Raw genomic sequence first — 27274 nt, 5'->3', positions numbered from 1 at the left:
TAGATTCTTTTTGTTGTTTAGGGGAATTTTTTTTATGAAAAGACTGATTTAGGGTGTTGATCTAAAGCCCAACATATTGTTTGCAATTACATATTGGTGTATATGACTCTTTATTATCAATAAAGTAATGTTTTTGTTCATTAATTTTGTTTTGGATTTCTTTTGTTACTACTTGAAATTACATACTAGTTTATTGGTTTGTTCATTATTTGTTTATGTTGGTATTGTTATTGGTTTGTCATATCGGTATTATTGCAACAGCCTCAATTCAGCACTAACCAATGTTTAAACAAAAAATTAAAACCTCGATATTAGGGGATTTATTGGTTTAGGATTTAGCATTGACAAAAATTTAAATAAAAAATTGATCCTTTGATACAAATTTGATCCAAAGTAAATTACATAATCTGATCCAAAGTACATTTGATTAAGTTAATATATTTTGCCAGTTGAAACAACAAACTAGTTAATATATTTTGCCAGTTGATACAAAATGTAAAAAAAAAAAAAAAAAAACATAATCTTTTAAACCTAATTGCTACCCTAAACCTACAATATATTACCATACTCTAACCTTAAACCAATAATCATAGTCTAGTAAGAGCTTAATCAAAGCAAAAATCAAACAACAAAATCTACAATACTCACTCATTTTTTCATTAGTTTTCAATTATGTTGATCTTTTTTAACAACCCAAGAAGAACAACTCTAGCACAATTACTAGTGGGTGGATCATACAAATTGAAGAAGCGATATTTAGAGAAATAACAATTCTTACAACCCAAAAACCTTCTTTTAAGATTGTCATTTGATCAAAAAGTTTTCAAATCAACTAGCAATCCACAATAACAAAAATGAATCATTATATTAGAGTTTTTCATCTTAAACTCGATAATTAAAAATCCTAAATCAAGAAGGAAAGAAACGAAATTACTGCTCGTAATGAAAAGGTAAAGAAGAATAACAAGAAAGACGAGAGAAAAATGGACCAATATGATTGGGTTGATGAGAGAAAAAAAACATAAGAGAAAAACCCAATAAAAAATAGCTTATGTGAAATTTTAATAATGTCAACTAAATTATTTTAGCTTACGTGTAATTTTTGCAATGCCATCTAAACTATTTTATATGTAAGGTTAAACAACCGTTATTGTTTAACATCTTAGTGATAAAAAAAAAATCAAAACGTTAGTGATCAAACAAAAAAATAATACTTTAGTTATTATTTTAAAAAGAATCCAATAATTTTAAGATTATGAAGGTATTTTACTTTAAAAATAAAGAAATTATACATTAAAAAATAAAATTTAAACTCTAAACAATTAAATAATATTAAATTCTTTGAAACAAATAATTTGATATATTTTTAAATTAATATGCGCATTGAGAATGTAAAAAATAAAATAAAAGGGAATTTGTAATAATAATTGCAAGGTTTAGCTAAAATTAGTTGAAAATAGTTGCACGTCATGTCGTCACTATAACATCTGTAATTTTATTTAATTTTTTGTGGCCAGAAATGTCGTGACTGTAAAAGTGAAAATGATTAATTTTGTTTATTTCTTTTTGTGGCCAGAAAAGGCATTAACTTTTCGATTTATTGCCTTTGAAATTTCGTGGTTTGTTGGAACAATTCTCTAAAGGCCTAAAAAAAAGAAAGGCGAAAATAAAGTTCAGTTTCACATCAACTTGGGAGGCCAAAGAGCTATTTTTTTTTCTCGTTTTCTTTTAATAAAATATAATCATACTTTTTATTATATTCTCTTCATATCAAATTTTAAGAATATAAGTAATAAATAATTTTAAAAAATATATATATAACAACTATGTGTTTTCTATTTATGATGTTAATATAACAGTTAAATTTTATAAAACGATTATTAATGGATAATAAATTGCAGGTTATAAATTGATATGATACAGATTTTAAAATCAATTTGGAAATTTACATGCATGCTAAGAAATTAAAATGAATAAATTATTCAACCCAACAATATATTTGGTGCAATATTTAATAGGCATAAAAGATAAAACTATTATTTCAAAGGAAAATTATGCAAAAGGTTATAAAAGGTGTAATGATAGTAATAGTTATCAATAAATTTGATGTTTAATTCAATTAAATCATATAATTATTTTTTAAAAAATAAAATTTTATACATTTAAAATTTGAACCCAATATTTATGACATCCTTGATTGTAGCCACAACAAAGAACTTCAATATCTTGGCGTTGCTTTGACATCAGCTCCAATTAATCGTGCCACATATGAAATGATGTCATGGAGATCTTGGATAACATCCTTGCTTTGATAGCATCCACTCAGGAAGATCTTCAATATCCTGGAGTGGCACAGCATGTTTTCAAGTCCTTTCCAATTTGTGGTTGAATAACCAATTTCTCCAGAAAAATCCTTAAAATATTGCTTCGGAAATAATGCTTCTCAATGAATCAGTTCATGGCTCGCGGGGGGACAGCTGCCACTAACTCGATCGTTATCTATTTTGCGGCAGTGACGCCTTTGAAATTAACTTTATCGTTGCAACCAAGTAAAACCATCTGAAGAGCGCAACATTCTAGTGGCTGATCTAGCAGGATTGAATTGTTAATTCAGGGCGTCCTTGACAGAAAATGTAATCAAATCTGACAGAGAAACAGGCTGCCATCCACATTCAGGACAAAGAATATATTGCAATGTTGATAGCAGAACGCGAAAATTTCCCTCTTTCCCAGCAACTCATCTCTTGATCTCAATATCTATTGTTTCAACAATTCTATGCCTTTCAGCTTGTTCCCTTTGGGACATGGATGTAGAAAACTTTCTTGACATTGTCATTAATATAAGCTGTAATGGTCCATATGAGTCTTTTATGTATTCATGTGAAACCAAGAAAAAAAATATATACATGGAAGGTACAGGAGACTCACTAGATCTTGTGCCGATTGCTGCATAATATAGCCGTGGGAAGTGTGCAAGAGTTAACATGCTTGTGCGTGACTTGTAATCAGACGAATGGCGTGTGTATGATTTGATTAATGGATACTAAAGAGTTTCAAGCATTCATGAATATTTAGCTAACAGTTAGGACTATGGGTTCAGCCCAAATTAATTAGTCAATTAAAAGGCCTAAAGCTTTGTTGCCTTTGATTAAGAAACAAAGCCTTAAATATTAAAAGAAAAGCAGGGGCTATATTTTAGGTATGAAAGAGTGGCGACACAAGCTAAAACCAAAAGGAAAAGAAATATCAGAAAAAATAGAAAAAAAAAAAGAAAAGAAAGGAGAGTTAGTTAAGCAAAAATTAATTCGTAATTTAATTGAGTTAAAATTTTATCAGCATATTTATTATTTAGAGTTTTATATTTTGAATGGTGAAAATGAAGTTTGAAGCTTTATAGGAACAAATTTAGAGTGTATTTATTGAGTCATCTATTTGGTAAGATTTTTTTAATTGTCTTTTTAGTTATTGATTAACTCTAGTTTTAGCTAAAGAAAAACTTTGTATATCCATTATTTGATAGTAGATTTTTTTTTTATAGTCCGCGATTTTTTTCTCTACACTAAAAGGTTTTTTACGTAAATTTTGGTGTGTTTTATTTTTTCATGTGTTGTTGGATTATTAATTGTTATTTATTATTATGGGTTTATTATGATATATTACTTTTGTGTTGTTGTGTTTATTGTTTCAGACCCAACAAGTGGTATTAAAAAAATGTTATTTTGAGACATCGATACAGAAGTAATCTAAGACAAAAGTAACTTACGATAGAAGTAAATTCTATTTAAGATCATGAAAGGTGATACAGGTTCAATAGTAAAATTGACAGTATCAAATTATTCAATTTGGAAGCCTACGATGAAAGATCATTTATACTATAAAGATTTGTATGGGTCAATATTAGGTGATTCGGTTAAATGAGCAGATACGAAAGATAAAAGTTAAAGGAAACTAGGTAGAAAGACACTAGCCACAATCAAAAAATGAGTTAATATCAATGTATTCTATTATGTAGCATAGGAGATAAATGCTCACACCGTTTAAAAAAAATTGACAGCATTATATGAGAGAAAAATAAGCATGAATAAAGTTATGCTTGTAAAAAAGCTTGCAACTTTATAATATAGGGATGGACGATCAATAACAAAGCACTTGAGTGATTTTCAAGATATTTAATCGGATGACTACTATGGAGCTCAAGATGGATGATGAAACGAAGACGTTATTTCTTTTAGGTTTAGTATCAAACAACTGAAATACTCTAGTTATAATTGTTCTTAATTCAACTCCTAATTACATCGTGACATTAAAAATGGTAAAGGATAGTATGCTTAACAAAAAAGCAAGACAAAAATATTTTGACCTTAGGAATCAAGCTCTTGTCACAGAGAACAAAGATAGAAACATTGACAAAGGTCAAAACTCAAAATGTCGTAGTAAGTCTAAACATGATCCAAGTTTAGAGATAAAGTAAAGTATTTCTATTATGGTAAATTAGGTCATATAAAGCGATACTGTAAAATTTGAAGTAAAAGCAAAAAAAAAAGTGGATAATTGACATAGGAGCGGCATATCATTGTGTTTCTAAAAAGGAGTTGTTTATAACTTACAAAGCAAGAGACTTTGGTTACACTAAAACGAAAAAAATAGTGTGTCATAGATTATTAGGATTGGTGATGTTATTGTACCAACTAGTACAAGTTACATGTTACTTTGAGAGATGTTAGACATATTTCATATATAAGAATGAACTTGCTTATTATTAATGTCCTTGATAAGAAAATATATGAGAGTCAATAAAAGAATAGATAGTAAAAGCTTTTCAAAAGATCTATGATAATTGCAAGAGGAAAACTATATGGTATAATGTATAAGATATGAATACAATTTAATAGTAATCAGATAAATGATGTTGAGGATGATGTTTCAACAAATATTTGGCACAAAAGGTTGGCACACATGAACGAGAAAAGGTTATAGATTTTTTATAAGGCAGTCTCTCACTACCTTGAGGAAATATATGTATCTTGATTCATGTAATCATTGTTTGTTTGGCAAGTATTATAAAGTTTCTTTTTGTAAGTGTTCTAAAAAAAATAATATTAGAATTGATTCATTTTGACGTATGTGATCCCATTAAGATTGAGTCATTGGGTGATAGCAGGTATTTTGTTATTTTTATTTATGATACTTCACATAAGACTTTGATGTACATGTTGAAAAATAAAAGTCAGGTATTGTAATATTTTCAAAAATTTCATACTATGGGTAGAAAAGATGATAGGGTTGCCCTTGAAATGTATTCGGACTGATAATAATAGAGAATACACATCCAAAAACTTTTAAAAAATATTGTTCAAAACATGGGATTAGGTATGAGATGAAACAACCTGAAACACTATAGCATAATAGTGTAGCTGAAAGGATAAACCGCATCATTATGAAAAAAGTTAGATATGTGTTGAGGATAGCAAAATTACTAAAGCCATTCTGAGGTGAAGTAGTCAACACAGTTTGTTATTTACTTAACAAATCACCATCAATTTTTTTAGGCTTTGACATTCCAAAAAAGGTGTGAACAGAAAAAAATACTTCATACTCTCACATAAAAGTTTTTTAGTATAAAGTATTCATACAGGTGTCGAAAAGAGCAAAAAGCAAAGCTTGAAAGTAAAGCCACACAATGTGTATTTATAGGATGTGGTGATGAAAAATTTTACTATAGGATCCAGTGAAAAGAAAGACAATCAAAAGTAAAGATATGGTCTTTCATGAAAAAAAAATCATAGCAAACCTTGAGAAAAATAAAAAGACTATACGGGTTACTATTGAATGTGATATTTCAACACCAATAGAAGTTTCATTGAAAAGAGCCACAGATAATGAAAATGAGCAAGAAACAGAACTTAAAGATTTGAATGAGCCAGCTACAGTTAGTAATGAGCCAAATCAATTAGTTTTGAGTAGAAATAGCAATCTTCTCTACCTGAGAATGTTGAACAGGGTGAGCAATCTTTTCTACCAAAGAGTGTTAAATAGATGAGCTACCTTTAAAATCAGGTAATGTAGAGTATTAGCTTAAAAGATCTACCAGAAAGCATAGGCCATCCATCAAGTATCGAAGTTTAAATTTTATTTTAATTACTAGTGAGGGGAGCCCAGAGAGCTTTCAAGATGTACAAACTACTTCAGATAAAGAGAACTGATTAAAAGTAATGAAAGAAAAAATGGAGTCATTATGAAAAAATGGTACATATAATCTTGTTAGACTTTTGAAAAGAAGAAAGTCGTTGAAAAATAAATGGGTATTCAAGTCACAAAATGATGGTAACAAGCTAGCAAGATACAAAACTTGATTGGTGGTGAAAGATTTTTCTTAAAAACCCAACATCAATTTTGATAAGATCTTCTCTCTAGTTGTAAAGATAAGTTTTATTCGAATAGTATTGGGATTAGCAACTAATTTAAATCTTGAGTTTGAGCAACTTGATGTCAAGATTGTATTTTTACATGATAACTTACAAAAGAACATTTATATGGATTAGCCTAAGGGTTTTAAAGTAAAACAGAAAGAGCACTTTGTTTACAAATTGAAGAAAGACTCGTATAGCTTGAAACAAAGTTTGTGACAATGGTACAAAAAGTTTGATTCTTTTATGGTAAGCTACAACTATAAAAAATAGCAACAAATCTTTATGTGTATGTCAAAAAATTCTTCAATTATAAATTTATTATTCTCTGATTATATGTTAATGATATGTTAATTGTAGGATAAGATATTAGTATGGTTCATAGGTTGAAAGAACAATTATCGAAGTCCTTTGACATAAAAGATTTAGGTCCAGCAAAGCAGATTCTTGGTATGGATATTAATGAAGATAAAAGAGCTAAAAAGCTGTATTTATCATAGAAAAAGTATGTTGAAAGGGTGTTAAGTAGGTTCAACATGCAACATGCTAAATCGATTAGCAATCCACTTGCTAATCAATTTCATCTTAGTAAGAAATCTTGTCCGGTGACTAAGAAAGAGTAACTAGCTGTATCTAGTATTCTTTATTCTTTTATAGTTGATTCTTTTATATATCTTATGGTTTACACACCTCCTAACATTGCTTATGCAGTTAGTGTAGTGAGTAGATTTCTTTCTAATTTGAAAAATATTTTTTTAGCTCAAAGATGAAAAGTATTCAAATTAAGTTCAAATCATTTGAATTCAATTTAACAAATTTTTTGTTTTGTCATTTCGAAATATTTTATCAATTCAAGGCTAACAAGTTCATTTGGAAGCAATGAAATGGATTTTCAAATATTTAAGGAATACCTAAAAAATGTGCTTGAGTTATGGAGTTTCACAATCAATTCTAGAAAGGTTTATTAATGCTGACAAGGCAGGTGATCATTATTATAAGAAATCTACTTCAGATTATTTATTCACTTTTATAGGAGAAGCTATATTTTGGCAGTCTAAGTTGCAGAAGTGTATTGTTTTGTCTATTGCAGCAATTGAAGCAAGTAAAAAAATGCTTTGGATGAAACTTTTTTTCTTGAATTGGGGTTAAATCAAAAAAAATATATGATATTTTGTGATAGTCAGAGTACTTTAGATTTAATTAAAAATGCCATGTATCATGATAAAACAAAACACATTAATAGTAGATATCATTAGTTACGTTCAATGATTAAAGAATAATAGATGCAGTTAAAAAAAGTTTATACTAATGAGAATGTAGCAGATATGTTGACTAAAACACTTCTCAGAAAAAAGTTTGAACTCTGCAGTAACTTGGCTGGAATGGGTTCTTTGGCCTAAGTAAGTTCCAAATAAAACTGTTATAGTGATGAATCTTTTCGTAATGGGGTTAAAGGGGGGTCCAGGCCAATTGATTAGCCAATTAAAAGGCTTAAAGCCTTGTTGCCTTTGACCATGAAATAAAGCTTACATATTAAAAAAAAGTGGGAAGCTATCTCTTAGGCGTGAAAAAGTGGCACCGCAAGCCGAAAGGGAGAGGAAAAGAAAAGCCATAAAAAATAGAAAGAAAAGAAAAAAGGGAGAGTTTGTTGAACGAAAATCAATCTGTGATCCGACTGAGCTAAAATTTTATCAGTAGATTTATGATTTAGAGTTCTACATTCTAAATGGTGAAGATCGAATTTGAAACTCTCTATAAATAAATCCAAAATATGTTTATTGAGTCATCTTTTTGGTAAAATTTCTCTAACTATATTTTTAATTATTGATTAGTTCTAATTTTAGCTAGAAAAGAACACTGTATATCATAGTAGAGATTTTTCTAGTGGTATGTGATTTTTTTCCTCTACACTGAAAGATTTTTTAAGTAAATCTTGGTGTGTTTTATTTTTTCTTACGATATTGGATTATTAATTGTTATTTATTACTGTAGATTTATCACGATATATTACTTTTGTATTGTTATATTTGTTATTTCAAGTCCAATAAACATTGATAAATATTTAATTGGAGATTTGTATCCAGTACAAGTGTCAACATGCATGTATATGGCCTGTGAGACGTGTATATGGCAGGTTAATTTGCTGCAAAGATTAAAAGAATCTTAAGAACTAATAGCTTGCTTGGATATTTAGCCTTAACATGCATGATATTAATTCTTTAATGAGAAAAAAATTTTGAGTTTTAAAGATTCTTTAAAAAAAAAAAATTACTGAAGAACAATAAAGCAAGAAACCTTTGTCAACATGTTTAAAGAAGCAAAGAAAGATTCAAGGGCATGTTACAAATTTGATAAATAAATTTGTAATTTGTTTCTAATTTTCTTTATCATATTTTTTTATACAAAATTTATGTAAACAGGCCTCATAAAAAAATAGTAGTCAATACCCAGACCACAACGAGGTGTGCTTGACTTGGCTCGACGTCCACCTTCCGATCCTCAAGTTCTCAATAGGTTCATGACTTTGAATGATACCAACATTTATATCAGATAACGAAAGCAGTTTTGGCCTATTGCTATGACCATTTATTTTGTGGATAAGCATAACTATCAATTATCAACTATTACTATCATAGAATTTAAGTGGGTTATGTAATCATTTTCACAAGGTAGTATTCAACATATTTAAGATCTAAATTCCAAAAGTTTCAATTTTTTTATTTATTGTCAAATAATGACTTTTTTTATAAAACAAATTATTATGTATCATATAAGAAATTATTAAACTTTGAATCTTTATTTTAAAGGAGTTGAATTTAAATCATGAGATTGATGTATAAAATTTTATGAAATAGAAAAACACTATCATTTTTTAAGTTTTCTATAACTAAAAAATCTTTCGACAAAAATTTTAAAAAAAAAATTTGTTTTCTGAGTAAGTGAAACTTAAAAGTTTGTATTTGATGAAATGATTTATTCAAAACCTTCTAAAAGGAAGAAAAGGTGAAGTTTGTGCATTTGCTATTTTACAGGTACGGACAAGAAAGAATCATGCGATGCACAGCCTTTAATTTATGCATTATTCTACATTGAAAAGCACTTAATCCAAAAAAACAGGTCCATTTGCTTGTAACCTGAAAAGGTACTCTTCAAGCCCATGGGACATTGCAAAAGACAGAGATCACATCTACTAAAAGTGGTCACATGTCTCAATATATATAGATATATTTATATTATTGTAATTTTTATATTAAAATTAAATTTATGATTATTTAAATTAAAATAATTTTTTAAATTTATTAATTTTAATTCAAAAGTTAAAAAAATATAAGACTTACACTAATATATATAAATGAATCCCTCTTATATATATATATATATAAAAGATCAATTTATATTACTGTAAAATTAAAATGTTTACATATAAAATAATTTTATCTTATTTTTTGGATGTATTGAAATCAATAATTAAAAATATATATAATTTTTTTAATTTTCAATATATAAATTGATCCCTTATATATATATTAAGAGATACCATATTTTTAAGCACATTGATCTTAATTAGCCAACAATTTATTTGATTAAACTAAAAGTTTAATATATAATTATTTATAAAAGATAATATATATAATAAATCAAAAATTAAAATATCAACACTTATGCCTTTCTCTTCTATCAATTAAACTGATGATTCATGTATAAAATAATACAAACCATGTAAAGCTAAGCCACTTTTTTTTTTTTTTTAAATGGGTAAATCTTATCATTAGAACTTAAGAAACCAACATCATATTTTTGGTACCAGCAAAAAAAAAGACCTTGGAAAAGAAAGCAATGATGAGCCGAATAGAAACCCATTGTATTTGTCTTCATCCAACCCATAACATGGCCCAGCTTGTTCCAACAATATCCGTCGCATGATTTTCAGGAAAAAAAAAATTAGCATCATCTTTTTCTTAGTACAAACTAAAATTTCATCTTTTAATTAATAGCTCCTAAATTTGAGAAGGGGGTGTTAAAATGCAAGCCAAATTCTACAAATTTTAAATTCATTTTTCTAAATATAATATATAATAAATTTATTCATAAATCAAATCGAATCAAATTTAAATTAAGGTGAAATATTACATTATTAAGCTTTAGGTTTGGTCAAGTTTAGCTCGAAATATGAGTCTAATTTTATTGTCTTAACCTGTCTCATTTTTAAAAGGAGTTATTTAGGCCTATCCAAACCCACCCATATTTCAATAAAAATAAAAATAAAAATAAATTTTATTATAAATATTAATTATAAAAAATAAATAATCAACAAATTAAAGCTTCAAAAATGACTTTGTTAATTTAATTTAATATTTGAATGGAAGTTATACATATAAACATATGGTATTAATGTGAACATATTTATTACTTAATTACATATGTATTTTTATGTAATATAATTATAAATATAAAAAATTATAAAAGTTACTTGGGCTAAACTTAGGCCTTAAATGTCATGCCCAAAGCTCAGCTTATTTTTTAAATAAATCTAAAATTCGAGCTCAAATCCATTCAACAAATTTAAAATTTTATATACAAGCCCTCCCAAATTTCAAGCAAGCTTTCATATTTATAAAGATAGTTTAGCCTTTGAATAGGTTTAATATATAATATGTATTGTCACAATTCATTTTCAAAAGTAAAAATAATCACTTTTAAAACCTAAGAATTATACCAATTGATTCATTAAATTATCATTAAAAAATATCATACAATAAATATAAAATTTAATATTTGATATTTACAATCTCTTCTTTGTTCTTATACTATGATCTAATCTCTTTGTATCAAAAATAATATTCACTTTCAAAACCATTCTCCTTTTCCATTTATCATGCTAAAACTAACCTGATAATTCATAAATCTGTATTATGTAAAATATTAAAATTCATGTATTTATATCATATTTTACACGAAAATTACGTGTCATAACTCATGTCAACATAAAAATTATAAAAAATAATTTTTTGTTTTGTTAAATCCATATATAATTATTACTATAATTTTAGATCATATCACTTTCATATCTTATTTTTGTATTATGTTCATAATATTTTATCATATCGTATTTTAAATTATAGATCTGGTTAAAACATAGTACTTTGCTTATCTAAAACGAACATACTACGTAAAAACTATTACTATCTGTAAGCCTAAATTATATATAGTAAAATGAATTTTGTAATCAAGTGAAGTGTAAACAAGAAAAAACTACTACGTGCGTGTCACTGTACCTTTTACTTTACGAATTCCTATTGATTTTATGTCTTGGAGGAAAATGTTCTCCCACTCGTCACTTGCCAGTGTAAACACATATCTTGCTATTTGACTTGAAAGTTGAAACCATTAAACCAGTTTCATTAGAGAAGTAATAATTCTCTTCAGTCTTCATTATGGGCAGAAATTATCCATCAACCCTAAAGAAAAAATTAAAAAAAAAAAAAGAAAGCCATGTGATATTGAGGATTATTGGGTGAATTTCTTAGGTACAAGGATAAAAAAAAAGGAAAAAAAAAGAGAAATTTAGGGTCCAAAGTGGGCTAGTGGTTGCCACTCACGATACGTTCAGTTCAATTACCTTTGAAAATGACTTGTTAGGCAGGTATTGCACAAAATGGTGATGAAACCTGCACCCATATCCACAAAATAAAAGCTATATATCAGTTGGTGTTGAGTTCCGAGGATGAAAAATTTGAAATTATACAAGAGAAAGAGAGTCGTTAAGAGTAAAGATAGATAATATTTTTTATGTTTATATTTTAATACTCAAGTTAAAGGTTAAAATAATAAAAAATAAAAAATAAGATAGATAAATAATATCTAGATAATTGTATTTATAAGTGAAAAATAAAAAATTTTTGAGATAAAATGATATTATCGAATTGATGTAAAAATATATATATCAAATCATTTCAAATCAATTTAAAAATTAAAGATTATATATTGAGAATATGCAAGGAGAAAAAGAACTAACTAACCTTTTAACGCAAAAGCGTGTGTTTGGCTTGAATTTAGAATATTTTGTGAAATCGATGGGAGTGGAAGAGGGAGAGGACGCGTTCAGTTGAAAGTAACCCCCCCTTCGCTCCTTTAAGCTACTATTATTACTGATGTAAAGATTGGGGCTTTGGGGAAAAATATATGGGTTTCCACATCGAGGAACGAGTCTACATCTCACAAATAATAAGCGCGGTTTCATTCACTTATAAACCCACCAACCGAACTCTTCTTCACACGCTGCTTTACTCGGTTTGCCCACGCTTTTAAATAGCCACATTTCGCTTTTATATCTCCAACAGGTCGGCGTGTGAGTTGGTGCCCAACAAAATCCAAACCCAACCGATCCTTCCCAGCCCCTGCTTCCCCACTTTCCAGGTTTCAACACCCCCACTTGTCATTATGGCTGCGTCTAGTTGCCAACCTCAAGCAGCCACGACCACGAGGGTTCGAGGAGGACATCCCCCACGTGGTGCAGCAGCCGCAACAAGTGCCAAAGCAGCACCTCGTTGGATTCCTTTACGTGGCCAAGTCCTCAAGAGAGTCCTCAAACTTGTATTCTCTTCCTGTCTTTGCTGCAATAAACCCACCACTTCAACAAGTAGAAGCACCAATTCCATGGTTTGCCCTCCTTGAATCCTCTGTTTCACGATAGTTAATTTACATTTCCAGCTGCCCTTTTCTTAGTTTTAGCTTCCCTAGCTATTCTTTTAGCAAACTTACCAAACAAAAACGAAAAAAAAAAAATTCAACAAAGGAAAAAGATCAGAAGAGGTGGAAAAATGGGTTTCCTTCAAAGTGCAGAAGGCAGCTTAACAAGTCGAAAACTCCCTTTCTGCTGAACATGACGTCAACAATGGCTCCTTTTTCATATGGGAAACAGTTTCTTTCCATTCTTATTAGGGGATTTTCTTACCGTTTAATTTGTTTTTGCTATGGTTTTGATCAGGGAATAACTGGAGCCGGAAGCCATGGTAGTTATTTTCCTCCTTTTGCTCTCTTGTTCTAATCAATTTTGATTTTTCCCATGGATGTAAGTCTTACTTTTTTATTGTTTCTCCGTGTTGATTTTGATTAAAAAAAAAAAACTTTGTCAAATTAATAAGTGCAAGGACAGGGTAGCAATCTCTGCTTCGCCAACAGTACTAATTTTTCTCTGGTTCTAAAGTTTTTGGGAAAATTCTAAATGTGCCATTATCGATCATTGCAACGTAGAAATTAGCGAAAAAAGATGTTAACGTAAAAATATTTAACGAAATGTTTGTCCGTACTGTACGGTAATCATAGGGGTTTTTAATCCGGTGTGATAGCCGTTACCTTTTCTATCCCAGGAGAGAATAATTGGAGAGATAAGTGCAGAGTTGAGAAATATGTGTTGATCATTAACTGGGATTTCGTTTGACCAATCAAAGCTTTGACGGACAGTCAAAGTGCAGATTTTGACCAAAGTCAAAGTAAAGCTTTGGTGACTGAACATGATGACGGCAGCAATTTGTGATAAGTCTTAAGTTAATTATATATCTCCGTACTTTGAGCAAAACTTAAAGCAATGATGTTTTCCATTCTCATTTTATAAGAGTTTATATTATATACGATGCATTGCGGTACGTATATAAATATATATTTATAGGTATTTTATATTATTAATTAATTAAATTATGTTATTTTATTAATGAATAAGTATGAATTCTTAAAATAATACATAAAAATTAATAATTTTTAAAAAATTTACTACTTAAAAAAATATTATCATCTTATCTATTTTATTAATAAAATATATCATCTGATTAATTAACAATGTATAAATTTTATAAATTAATAATACATCAAATATAAACATTTTTTTTATAAAATTCAAGCAAATAATACATTTATTATTGAATTAAATATTTGAATGTAAAATTTATAAATTAACTTTTAAATTTGATTTTGAGTAAATGATACATACATTTACCAAATTTATCAAATCAAATATATATATATATATTTTACAAAAAGATTCATAATTTTAAGATAAAAATTTACAAATATTAAAATTTAAACCTTAAACTTACTAAATATTACCTTTTAAAATAAATTCATAAACCAAATAAACAGGCCTATGACTCCAATTCCATTTTTGAGTCAATTATGCTCTTACGTTAACTTCTAGCCTAGATTGGGCTTTCACTGAAAATTTTAGCAAACCCAAAACCTGTTCTTTCTTATAGCCCATTGAAAACTAATCTTTCAAAATGTATATCAGAATTTGAAAGTTTTTATTTAAGAAAATAAGAATGTAAAAGTTTTTTCAAAGAATTTCGAGTTGGAATATTTGAAATGAGAAATTTTTATAATATATAGGCATAGTGATAGGGTTAGAATATTTAATATTTTTCTCTAAATAAAAAAATATTTTTTGAAAATTAAGTTTTTTAATTTTTTATCTTTTATTTTTTTTCATTCATCGTGTTAGTGCTAAACTCTAAATTGAAGGTGAAAATTTTGAAATCATACAAAAAAAAAAAAAAAGTTAAAAACAAAAGCAAAAAGTGTTCTTTATATTTATATTTACACTCTAACGCTCAAATAAAAAATTAAAATAGGTGGGGTCAAGAAAAAAAATAAAAAAATAAAAAATAGATAGATGAATAATATCTAAATAATTATTATTTATAAACGAAAAATGAAAAGTTTATAAGATTAAATAATGATGTAATTGAGATACTATACATACTAGATCAATTAAAAAATAAAAAATTTTCTAATTATCTATTGACAATATTTAATGTAAAAAAAAATTAATTTATCTTTTAAATCCAAAAATACTCCTTACACATTCCATTCTTATTAATACATTGTTACATGTGCATGCCACTAATTAATTTTTATTGTATAATAATAATAATATTTCTATATGTGGTCCAAATTTAAAATGTCTCACCTTTTGTTTTTAGAGAATGAAAATACCTTAATTTTGGTTTTTTTTTTTAACCTAATTAAAAGTTTAAAAGTTCGAATGAATAAAATAATTGTTGAAAATCTGAATGGAGTCCATAAATCATGTTCGAAAGAGACAAAACCTTAAGTCCCCATCATTTCCTTTTCCCTTGTCACGCCCCCCCCACCCCCGGGTTTTTTTTTCCAACGACGTAGCTGCGGACTTTTTGCCTTACAGCTGTGAGAAAGGACATCCCTCACTCTCATTAGTTGCTCTGCCTGACTGCCTCCCATCAACACGCTTCAATTGGTCTGATAATTTGAAAAGTCAAAGGGTGCAATGGTGGTGATTCAAGGTCAGGTGAGAACAAAGGGAGGGTTGGAATATTTTAGGTTTAATATTGGGTCCCAACTTCCATATTCTTGTCGTGGGGAATAAGTGAAGTTTCAAATATGGGCAGGTGTTGATTGACAATGGCAACAACAAAAAACAAGCCCAGCAGGGAGTAGATATTGAAGAATTTGAGCTAAAGCTAACAACCACAGTGAATCTTAGGCTAAGTTTGTTTGGTGAAAAATAATTTTTAAAAAATAATTTTTATATTTTTATATATTTATTTGATAAAAAATTAATTAATTAATAAAAAATAAAGTCATTCTTTTAAGAAAGTAACTTACAATTTTAAAAAATAAAAAATGTTTTTTGAAAAAGAATTATCTATGAATATAACTATTTATTAATATTTTTAAACATAATTTTACTTATAAATAATATTATATTACAATATATTAATAAATAATATTTTATTAATAAATAATATAATAATAAATATTATTAATTTAATTAATAAATATTATAATAATATATTAATAAATAATATATTAATACAAAGAATAATAAATAGTTTTATTTTAAGTATTTTTATATTAACATAATATTTTAATATTAAATATTATTATTAAAATATAATTATTTTTTAATATTAATAATTTTAATAATAACTACTTTCAATATTTTTAAAAATAAATAATTTTTAATATATTTTAATAATAAATAATTTTTAACATTTTTGTAATTATATTAATATTATTTTAAAAAACAGATTTAAAAAAAATAACCAAATAAGAAAAAATATTTTTATTAACTTATTTAAATAACAAAAAATCTATTTTAATTTAAAAAATATAAATATTTTTTAAAAATTATTTTTTATAAAACAAACAAGTCTTATAAGATATCCCTTTTCCTTGTATCCCTGAAAATGTAGCGGTCATTGTTTAGTCACAATGGAAACAGCAAAGTAGTGGCACAGTAGCCTGTCCAAGCAGGATACATTTTCTGTGCTAATATGTGGATGCAAGCTAGCTGGGGATCGTCATGCATGCCCTACACGACGTGGCATTGGAGTTGTAGCACCCTTCTGAGATACAGAATTTTTGACTTGATTGGATGACTCAATGTTGGATTCGTACGCGTTTCTGTTTCATTAATTATGCAAGGACAACAATGGATTCAGTCATCCTACCAACTGATTGCTTGAAGTTCTTTTATAAAGCTCAAAAGACCTAAAACAGCAAAAGAATTAAACTGTGGCCTACAGTAATAATGAAGTTTAATTTCTTGGCATGTTGGATGATTTTGGACCCAAACCTGAATTGGCCAAGCACAATTGTCTTCACACCCTTGGTCAAGATTCATGATTATTCAGACCATGGAAAATGCATTTGGCTTTGGCTGGTCTCTTTGTCAATAAAAATGGAAACAATAATTTGGGATGGCTTTTCCTTTTTCTTCCATATTTCATTTCTTTTTTCTTCTTTTCCTCTTTTCACCCATAATTTTTTCTTGCTTCCTCTTCACAGTCCATCTGATTCAAAGAGCAAATCCTTTTTTTTTTTTTTCATAAAAGTACACAACTAATTTAAGCATCAAAATCTAACAATTAATAGAAATTATAATTTGTAAAAAGTGGACTACTTTACATTCATGCATAATCCATTCACCTCTCCTCCTGTACAATTTTAAACAAAGCATGAGCTATACTGAAGTAAAAGCAAGCAGTATCAGATATTCAATTCCTTAATCTTTAGTTCTAATAATAGTGATCGTGCCTCTCCCTTGCGTGTGTATTTTAGTAAGGGCCACCACAGTTTTTCCAGAAAGGCTAGGACCATCGGCAGATACACATGGCCTACAAGCAAAGTCTCCCACTGGGTGCCTTACCGGCCTTGTCGGCGGCATTAGAATCCTTGCATTAATGTCGTTTAGGGTCATGTCGCCTTCAAGCCCTCCAGGCTTCACTAATGCAAATGGACACACAACCCTTTTTATTACCCTTTTCTTCTTCGTATTATCACTTCCTTAAACACATAAAAATCAATTTAAATAGTTAACACTCTTAAAAAAAAAACATTATGGATTTCCTTTTGCGTCATTGGAAGAGAGTTTAATTACCAGAAGAAGATATGGGGTCAGTGGAAAACTGGGTGTCTTTGTTAAAAAATGAATTGGTCTTAATTGATCCTTTGAAAGAAGAAGAATATGAATCAAGAGCTTCAGGGCTGCCTGATATTGCCTCTTCTGGTGTTTTTATCTCTGTAACAATGTTTGCTTCCTCACTGTTAACTGATGTGCTCATTGGTTCATCTAAAGGTATGGTCCAAAAAAAAGAAGCAAAATCCATACTAAACATTACTGGAACATTGTCAAAGTGATTTTAAGCATTATTATAAATAAAGAGTAAAAGAATAGTTAAGTCATTCACCTGAAACTCCATTAATGCCTGTTATCTGGCTCATGCAGCTGAAATTCTCGGAGAGGTCCCAGTTGCAGCTACAATTCCAGTAGCTCTGTATAATAACAGTGGAACCAATCAGTATTTCTTTGAAATGGTTTGCTGAAGCAGTAAAGCTAGCCAAGTTCAGAACACTAAGTCCAAAGTTACCTTTGCAAGATCATTTAAGCCATTGGTTTGATCAAGATCACTGTACAGGCATCTTCGTTTGGATCGTTCACTGAACACAAGTAAAGCATCTTCCAGATACCCAGAAGAGAAATCAGAGTCTAGATGTGGAAAGAATGAGGCGGTTCCATCCATGACTGCGTTCACATGCAGAAGAACAAAATTGGGTTCAACCCTTTTTAAACTTCAAATTCCATCCAAGAAAAAAAATTTTCTGGACAAACAACAGTGAAAGAAAGACAATAAAGAAAGCAAAGAGTTTTGCACCTAAAGACATGTCTGCGTTGAGAACTCCAAGGTTTTGAAGAGCCCATCCTAGGGAAGGGCTAAGTAGGCTGCTAGAAGTGTAAGCCATAGAGTTAAGCTCACCCATGTTTGCTGATGTTGTCTTAAACAGCTAAAAATCATGAGAAAAATGGTTCTATTTATTATTGTAATGGTTTGATTGAGTTGGGCTAAAAAAAGTGGGGATGGCAAAATTTACATGATTGTAAAAGAAGCAGAGAGTCAGTCAACCGATGGAGAGAAAGAAGTGTGACTCTGTGAGTTTCTTGGAATATTGGAAAATAAACAATTTGGGATCAAACTTTTATTTTTCTTGGATTTCTTTTCTTCTGCAATGCTGGGGATAAGAATTGAGGGGGGGTTTGGTACATGGTGGGATTGAATAATTGCAAAGGTTATGATATCATATGCATATGCTGTTGTTTTTCATGTAAAAGCAAACGGGATTGTTGACATTAAAAGAAAGGGACAAAAAACATGGCTAGACATAATTCAAATTTCAGCCTTTTCTTTTTTCCCTTCCTTCTGATATGGTTACCAACCGCTTCCTTTTCAGCAACTCTTCCTTTTATTTTTTCCTAGCACATTCTGACCATTGTGAGGTCTCCCATATCAGATCCAGGGTTTATTTATGTCTTTGGCCCTCTTATTAAAATCCTTTTAGGTGTTTTTTTTTTTTTATTTCTTTTTTCTAATAAGTGGCTGTAGGGTTCATTTCTTTTCATGTTTGTTGTTTTTTATAAAAGAACTCGCAGCTTAAAGATATATAAAAAAAATTATTAGTGTTAAAATTTTAAAATTAATTTTATAAATCAATTAAATTAAAATTTATATTTATGACTATAAAATACTTGTTACCCACGTTGTATTTTGTGTGGAATTTTTTATTGATGATTGATTTGAAGGTGGATCGAGCTTCTATGGTGTTAAGAGTTTAAAAATAGTTCCATTTTTTTTCTATAAATTTAAATTTTTAGAATAGTTCATCATGTACTTTATAGGATATCAGAATTTTCGAATTCTTTTTTAAAATATTTCCTTTTTTATTATTTTCCCACTTTTGTCTTGTTCTCGCCGTATTGCATCTTTCATTCTTGTTGAAATTCATGTGCTTAACTTCTCGAGTATTCTTGATTTGTGTTGTGTAATAAAATATGATTGATTCTTGATGGGACAGAAGGCGTGAGTTGGAAATTTTGTCTAATGCAAGAAATTTCATTAATCAAACATACTTGAATGCTAATGGCCCCTTGATACAGCTGGATTAAACTGTTTTAAGGTTGTAATAATAACAATAATAATAATGAAGACCTGCTTTTAAAGCATTGATGTATTTATTAAGAAACAGAAATTGTAATAATTCATTTGTTAGGGCAACCAACAGGTAGATAGATATGAGAATGTCCAATTTGCTGTCTAATTTATTGGTAAATTATTAAAATTTTAAATTTTAATGATCAAAATTCAAACTTTAACAATTTCAAATATATTAAAAAAAATTGATTTTGAATTCAAACAGAAAAGAATCAACTTTCTGAGTTTTGTTACCAATAACTACTTGCATAGGAAGTTGATAATGTTTGTTGATTTTTCATTGAGCTTTTGGTCTTTTATTATTCTCTAATCACTATTATACCTTATTTTTTCTATTTTCTTTAATATGTTTCCCTTTCCTAGCATACCATCAATGAGGGTTTTTTTTAATTAACTAGATCAATGGGCAAGTAGCCATGCAACTTCTCGTCTACAACAACTGCCTTAATGGGTCAGGAAGTAATTATGCAGCCATACTTTATTTATTAGCTCTTTCTATTAACGCACAAATATGTATTAAATTAAACTAAACTTGATAATTTATGTGTTCGTATCATATCTTATGTCATATTTGATATATATAATGATACGAATTATTAAAATATGAATACGATAAAAATAAATATGATATCTAAAATTATTACGTTTAAGTTAAACCGAATGGTTTATCTTAAAAAATTTTCTTCTTCTCAAAAGTGACCCAAAATTTTGTTCTTAGAAAAAAAAAGTTAGAGTCCATCCAAATGAATGAGGATGTCTCATGCCCATTCATCTTGGGTCTGGGATTTCTCAGCTGCTGGGCTAATGCCAATCACTTAAGGCTTTTTCCATTACGCTTCAAGATTAGCCCTACACCAAAATATGCACATTGGGCATTGCCAGTCTTGAGCCCAAACCCAAAATATGACATGAATTTATTAAAATCCAAGTAAAAGAAAAAGTATGCCCAAACTAAAGATTAATTTGGATGAGGAACATAATGGTTTCCATGCTTCTCGACTAGGAAGTAGAGATATTTGTGAGAAGCTGTAATTGTAAACTCCCATCAGGTTGAAGATAAGAAAACATGGGAGATATGGGAATTATTAGGCCTCTGCTTGGAGGCTACTGAGGATGGCATTTGGTAGCCTGGCAAATTGGTTGATGGATGTTATTTTGTTTTTATAATTGCATCTCAAGATTGTCTTAATTGGTGGTTTTATCTGATTTCGATTTTTTTTTTTTTGGAGGCTTAAGCTAATGGTCGGTTTTTCAGCTCAGATGCTCATGATGGCATTTGATATTAAGCAAGGAAACCATGGATTCTATAGAAGTTGATAATTTTAGATATATAATAATAGTCAAATTAACGACGAATTCAAGATTTTTTTTGAAGTGATTATTTATAATATATATATATATATATAAACTATTAAGATATTCATCAATTTTATGAACGAAGGAAAATTCAAAAAAAAATTTTTAAGTGAATTTTTTTTCTTTTTTTTTTTTTTTAATCTTTGAGGTGTCCATGAACACCTTATTATCCCATTTAGACGTGGCTCTTGGCTCAAGAGCTGGATGGTTGCTTTAATGTAATTTTATAGATGTTTCATTGAAATTTAATGCACTGTGCTGCATTATTTTAATGATATACCGAAGAAGAAAATATTTCAAAGGAAAAAAAAAAAAAGAAGCAAGCCATAAATTGCAAGATTACTTGAATCACATTCGTTGTATTGAAGTCACACCTCTCATCGAGAGATTCAGAATTACAAAATAAAACAATTGGTTACATTAATGACTCATTTGCTCAATATGCTAAAGCTTGAAAATTCATGAGGGAAAAACAAGGCGACACAAAAACTCAAAATAAAAAAGTTGGGATGAAAATTGTGGATATGGGAGTTAGAACAAGTTCTAACAAATTTGGTTTTTGTTAGTTTTCCTCTCGCTGACAAATTTCTTCCAGTAAGCAGTGATTTCCCTCTGAGTCTCAATAGCAGTCTTCTTGACTGTGCCATTTTTTTCTTTCTCTTCATCAGCCATAGCCAGTTTGGCATTGACCTTTGCAGGGAGGGTATCCAGCTCATGGAGCACCTTTTGGATGTCAGCCACAAGACGCTCAGCTAAGGTGCAGGAGAAGTCTTCCCTGATGACAACACGAAGCACAGTGATGTGCTGAGCATTTGCTGGCATGGTGTAGGCAGGCACAATCCAACCATATCGGCGCAACATCTCAGATATCTCGAATTCGTCATGGCACTTGTTGTCCTTGAGAGAAAAGGCCACCAGAGGAACCCCATGGTCCTTTGACACAATGTTAAAGCGCCCTGTTTTCTCCAATCCTTCTTTAAGGACCATAGCGTTTTCATGACAGTTTTCCATGACATTTCTGTATCCCTGTAGTTAAAACATAATTGTATCACATTAGTCGGCATGTTGAAACCAAATTTATTGAACTGGATTGAATAAATCTTAAAAGCTCTCACCTCATAACCCAATCGGATTAGTTGGTAGTACTGAGCAATAACTTGGCTAGAACCTGCAGATAACAAACACACAAGTTTAGTGTTGGTTTTGCTGTATATTGTCAATGGGGAAAAAAAGTGTATAAAGTTTGAGCATCAAGGAAATTGGATTGGAATGGCCACCTTTGGAGAAATTGAGAGTGAAAGTGGGTTGATCAGCTCCAAGGTAGTTAATGTGGAAAATAAGTTCTTCAGGCAGGTCTTCCTTGCTCCTCCAGATAACCCAACCGATTCCAGCATAGACAAGACCATATTTGTGGCCACTAACATTAATGCTCTTCACAAGGGGAAGCCTGAAGTCCCACTCAAGTTCTGGGTACAAAAATGGTGCAATAAATCCACCACTAGCTGCATCAACATGAATTGGGGTATCCCACCTGCAGAAGAGATAAGCCGAGATATATTAAATTTAGCACTTGATATTTCAAATTATGAAAATTTATGTCACTGGAAAATTGATATATACCCAGTTTCCTTGTTCTTTTCTACTAAGAGATCATTTAGAAGCTTGACATCTTCAAATTCTCCATTGAGAGTGGAACCCAAGATAGCAGCAACACAGATGGTGTTTTCATCTACCATTTCCACAGCTTGGACAGGGTCCATTACATAGTAACCTTCCCTCAGCTTCACTTCCTTCAATTCCACTTCAAAGTACCTTGCAAATTTCTCCCAGCATACCTGAACATTGGCTCCAGTGACAATGTTGGGTTTGTCATAAGGTTTGCCTTCAGCCTTACGCTTGTTCTGCCACTTTCTCTTGAAGGCAAGGCCAGCCAACATGATTGCCTCGGATGATCCAACTGTTCCAACTCCAACAGCAGCCTCGGAGTCTCCAAGTGGAGCATTGAACAAATGTGCTATCATGTTCACACAACGATTCTGCATCAAAAGTACACTTTCAGTCTTTCACCTTTAAATAAACTTAAATTTTAATCAGGATTTTATGTTTCATTCCTAAATTATGACGGTAAGACAAACTTTCTTCCCAGATTTTTTGTTCATTACAACTGGATTGACAGTACTACGACCAAAGAGGCAAAGACCAATCGAGCTTTTGACTTTTCTTTGAAATTGCTTCTTCACTTTTTCTTGATATATACCCCAGTGGATCCCTCCTGCGTGTGTGTATATTGTGGCAAAAACCAAAACTTCTTTTGGGTTTTTGTTGTCGTTTGTAAAACAAATTGAATTGTAAGAATTTATGAAAAAAGTTGAAAGAAATATATACCTGAAGCTCGGTGGTGACAGGGTACTCATCCATGTCAACATAGTTCTTGTTAATGGCATCCATAATAAGCTTATCACATTCAGGCTCCATCCAGGTAGTAACAAAAGAGGCAAGGTTCAACCTTGGGTTCCCATCAAGCATCAGTTCATCGTTGATGATCTGATATGCAGCCTCTTTTGGTATTGAGTCCTCTGGCATCTTGAACCTACAATATTTTCCATACTAATTAGCCACCCTTTCACAATGAAATTAATGCTATTATGTTATGCATTTTTGGATGAAAATTGTATTTGAAGGGATTACCTGGGAAGTGAGGTTCGGACATAGCGAGAGGCAAAAGTGGAATGAACTGAGACATCAGACTGAGAAGCTGTCTTAGATAGCACCATGGTTGATGTCTTAAAAACTAAAATACTACAAAAATGAATGAAATGTACTTTAAAAAAACAGAAGATCAAAGAAGTTTGTGTAACGCTAAAGCTGTTCTTGGTTGGTGAGGGAGGCATTGAGAGGCAAATGGTATTTATAGGGATGCCATGGCAAGCGTTGAATCCGTATGCAAGAGCAAGACTTTGCCCCTTTGGCCATTTCTGGTAAGCACTTTGACAATACCAAATTTGACCCCGTTAAGCTTGCAGTTATTGGTCAAAAATGTAGTGTTTTGAAATTGACAAATGGGTATTTTACTTGCAAAACAAAACCACATGGAACCATCTGGTTAGCATTGCAGGTCAAAGCAAGCCATCGCAGGCACGCAGCCCAGTTTAGGCGGTGGTGGGTTCCTATATATGAACCCTGGCAGGATGTTTCTGCTCATTGGCTAGCCAGTTACCCACCCATTGAAACTTCCAGCCCGCCGCCTAATTTGCTAATTCTCAGTTTCCAACTTATGGGAACTTTACTGCCCGAGGCACAAACGACCTTTACCCCAAGCCAATTCAAAGCATCGTTTGCTTTGTTTTTGTTATCTTTATATATATATATATATATATATATATATATAAAGATTCATATAACCAAATTGATTTATGAGGATTTTGAATTCGATGAATTTTATTTCAAATCAAAATTGATTATAAAAACAAAATTAATTTTTTATTGCACACAAAATAAAATCTATTATGATGAATTATTAAGCCTAGCTAGTTTCCTTTCTTCTCGGATCCATCATTCAACATGGTCTAATAATAAGGCCAAATTTAGGGATAGAAGATTAAAAGTTGCATTAAAAAACCTAAACAAGTCGCATCCAAACAAAGCGTACAACACATCCCGATCTTGTCATGGCTTATTTCATAAACAACGTATCGATCTGGAACAAGTCAAAAAAATAGCCCTTAAAGGTATTATAAATATGTGGGGTCCAGCATTCGTTTTGGACCGATAAAAGGTCATAGAACTTAAGTTTTTTTCGATTGAGCCCTGCATAATAAATAAAAGAGTGGGGGCTGTGTTTTAGGTGTAGAAGGACAAAGTGTGGCTTCGAAAAAGGAAAAATATGAAGCTAGAAAAAATAGAAAAAAAAATTGGTTAAATAAAAGTTGATTCGTAATTTGATTGAATTAAAATTTTATTAATAGATTTATTATTTAAAATTTTATATTTTAAATGATAAAAATCGGATTTGAAATTCTCTATAAACAAATCTAAAGTATATTTATTGAGTTATTTATTTGATAAATTTTTTTAATTATTTTTTTAGTTATTAATTAACTTTAATTTTAGTTAGAAGAAAATTTTATATATCTATTATTTTATAATGAAGATTTTTTTAGTGATTTATGATTTTTTTCTCTCTACACTAAAAAATTTTTTAGATAAACTTTAGTGTGTTTTATTTTTTTTTGCATTGTTGATTGTTAATTGTTGTGGGTTCATTGCAATATGTTGTTTTTGTTTTATTGTATTTGTTGCTTCAGTCCCAAAAAATGATATCAAAGCGAAGGTTATTTTAAAACATCGATAAAAAAATAATCTAAGACAGAAGTAAATTTTATTTAAAATCATGGAAGATGATACAGGTTTCATGATAAAATTAACAACATCAAGTTATTCAATTTAAAAATCTATGATGGAAAATCATTTATACCGTAAAAATTTATATGAGTAAGTATTACGTGATTTGATTAAACTAGCATATACGAAATATGAAAGCTGAAAGAAGCTAGGTAAAAAAATGATGGTTACAATTAGAAAATAATTTGATATCAACGTGTTTCATCATGTAGTACAGGAGGTAGATACTCACATTGTTTGAAAAAAATTATCAGCATTGTATGAAAGGAAAACAAACATCAATAAAGTTATGCTTGTTAAAAAGCTTGTAACTTTATAGTACAGGAAAAGATGATCGATTACAAAGTACTTGAGTAATTCTCAAGATATATTTAATCAGATGACTACTATATAGTTTAAGATAGATGATGAAATGAAAGCATTGTTTCTTTTTGGATCATTATCAAACAGTTAGAATACTCTAGTTGTGATTGTTCTTAATTTAGGTCTTAATTACAATGTGACATTAGAGATGGTAAAAGACAATATGCTTAGTGAAGAAATAAGGCGAAAAGATTTAGACCATGAAAATCAAGCTTTTGTCACAGAGGACAAAAATAGAAACATTGACAGAGGCTAAAACTCAAAAAGCTATAGTAAGTCTAAACATAAATCCAAATCCTAAGATAAGGTTAAGTGCTTTCATTGTGGTAAAACGGGTCATATAAAACGATATTGTAAAATCTTGAAACAAGAGCAAAAAGATGAGAAAGGCAAAAGTTCAAAAAATGGTAATATTACAGTAGTAAATTCAAATAATGATTCAATTACTTTGATTTATACACATGATGATTGTAATCATATTGATGATCCTGATATTGAGTGGATAGTTGACATAGAAGCAGCATATAATTGTATTTTTAAGAGGAAGTTATTTACAACTTACAAAGTAAAAGACTTTGATTACACCAAAATGAAAAAAAATGGTGTATCACAGATTGTTGAGATTGATGATATTGTTGTACAAATAGTACATGTTATATATTAACTTTGAGAGATATCAAACACATTTTGGATATAAGAATGAATTTGCTTGCCATTAATGTTCTTGATAAAGAAAGATATGATAGTTGACAAAAAAATAGGTAGTGAAAGCTTATCAAAAGATCTATAGTAGTTGCAAAAAAAAAATTATGCTGCACAATGTATAAAATATGGATACAATTAAATAGCAACTAGATAAATATTATTGAAGATGATGCTTCAATAAACTTATGGCATAAGAGACTGTTACACATGAATGAAAAGGGGTTACAAGTTTTGATAAGACAGTCTTTCATTACCTTGACCAAAGATATGTTTCTTGATTTATGTGATCATTATTTGTTTGACAAACATCGTAGAGTTTCTTTCATAAGAGTTCTTAAAAAAAATAAAACATATTAGAATTAATTCATTTTAACATATGTGGTCCCATTGAAGTTGAGTCATTGGGTGATAGCATGCATTTTGTTACTTTTATTGATGATGTTTCACGTGAGACTTGAGTGTGTATATTAAAAAATAAAAATCAGGTATTGTAGTATTTTCAAAAATTTAATGCTTTGGTGG

At 29.7% G+C, this 27274-nt stretch overlaps 2 protein-coding genes and 1 long non-coding RNA gene across 4 annotated transcripts; all 3 read right to left on the bottom strand.

Moving 5' to 3' along the window:
- Positions 1 to 2132: 2132 nt before the first annotated feature.
- LOC111288293 (uncharacterized) lies at positions 2133 to 13164 on the bottom strand. 2 transcript variants are annotated; one of them, XR_016341797.1, is made up of 4 exons: positions 12428 to 13164; positions 12028 to 12076; positions 2929 to 11866; positions 2133 to 2845 (listed from the first exon to the last, which is right to left on the bottom strand). It is a non-coding gene; the product is annotated as an uncharacterized LOC111288293 (long non-coding RNA). The 2 variants fall into 2 exon arrangements; XR_002690069.2 differs by having other exon boundaries at positions 2133 to 11866.
- A 3437-nt stretch (positions 13165 to 16601) lies between these two features.
- On the bottom strand, positions 16602 to 19143 carry LOC111288051 (uncharacterized). The gene is made up of 5 exons (XM_089760052.1): positions 18596 to 19143; positions 18311 to 18465; positions 18131 to 18215; positions 17821 to 18012; positions 16602 to 17726 (listed from the first exon to the last, which is right to left on the bottom strand). The coding sequence occupies exons 1-5, from the start codon at positions 18699 to 18701 to the stop codon at positions 17446 to 17448; spliced, it is 819 nt and encodes a 272-aa protein (XP_089616178.1). The 5' UTR covers positions 18702 to 19143; the 3' UTR covers positions 16602 to 17445.
- Positions 19144 to 21614: 2471 nt separating this feature from the next.
- On the bottom strand, positions 21615 to 24127 carry LOC111288299 (glutamate decarboxylase-like). The gene is made up of 6 exons (XM_022879127.2): positions 23972 to 24127; positions 23669 to 23873; positions 22904 to 23319; positions 22561 to 22814; positions 22399 to 22451; positions 21615 to 22309 (listed from the first exon to the last, which is right to left on the bottom strand). The coding sequence occupies exons 1-6, from the start codon at positions 24055 to 24057 to the stop codon at positions 21827 to 21829; spliced, it is 1497 nt and encodes a 498-aa protein (XP_022734862.2). The 5' UTR covers positions 24058 to 24127; the 3' UTR covers positions 21615 to 21826.
- Between the last annotated feature and the right edge of the window lie 3147 nt (positions 24128 to 27274).

The sequence above is a fragment of the Durio zibethinus genome, chromosome 4, assembly GCF_047325235.1.
Source record: "Durio zibethinus cultivar Kanyao isolate XHJ-2024 chromosome 4, ASM4732523v1, whole genome shotgun sequence".
Classification (NCBI taxonomy): domain Eukaryota; kingdom Viridiplantae; phylum Streptophyta; class Magnoliopsida; order Malvales; family Malvaceae; genus Durio; species Durio zibethinus.
The sequence above is the reverse complement of the archived record's forward strand: the minus strand, read 5'-3'. Positions and strand labels throughout refer to the sequence as shown.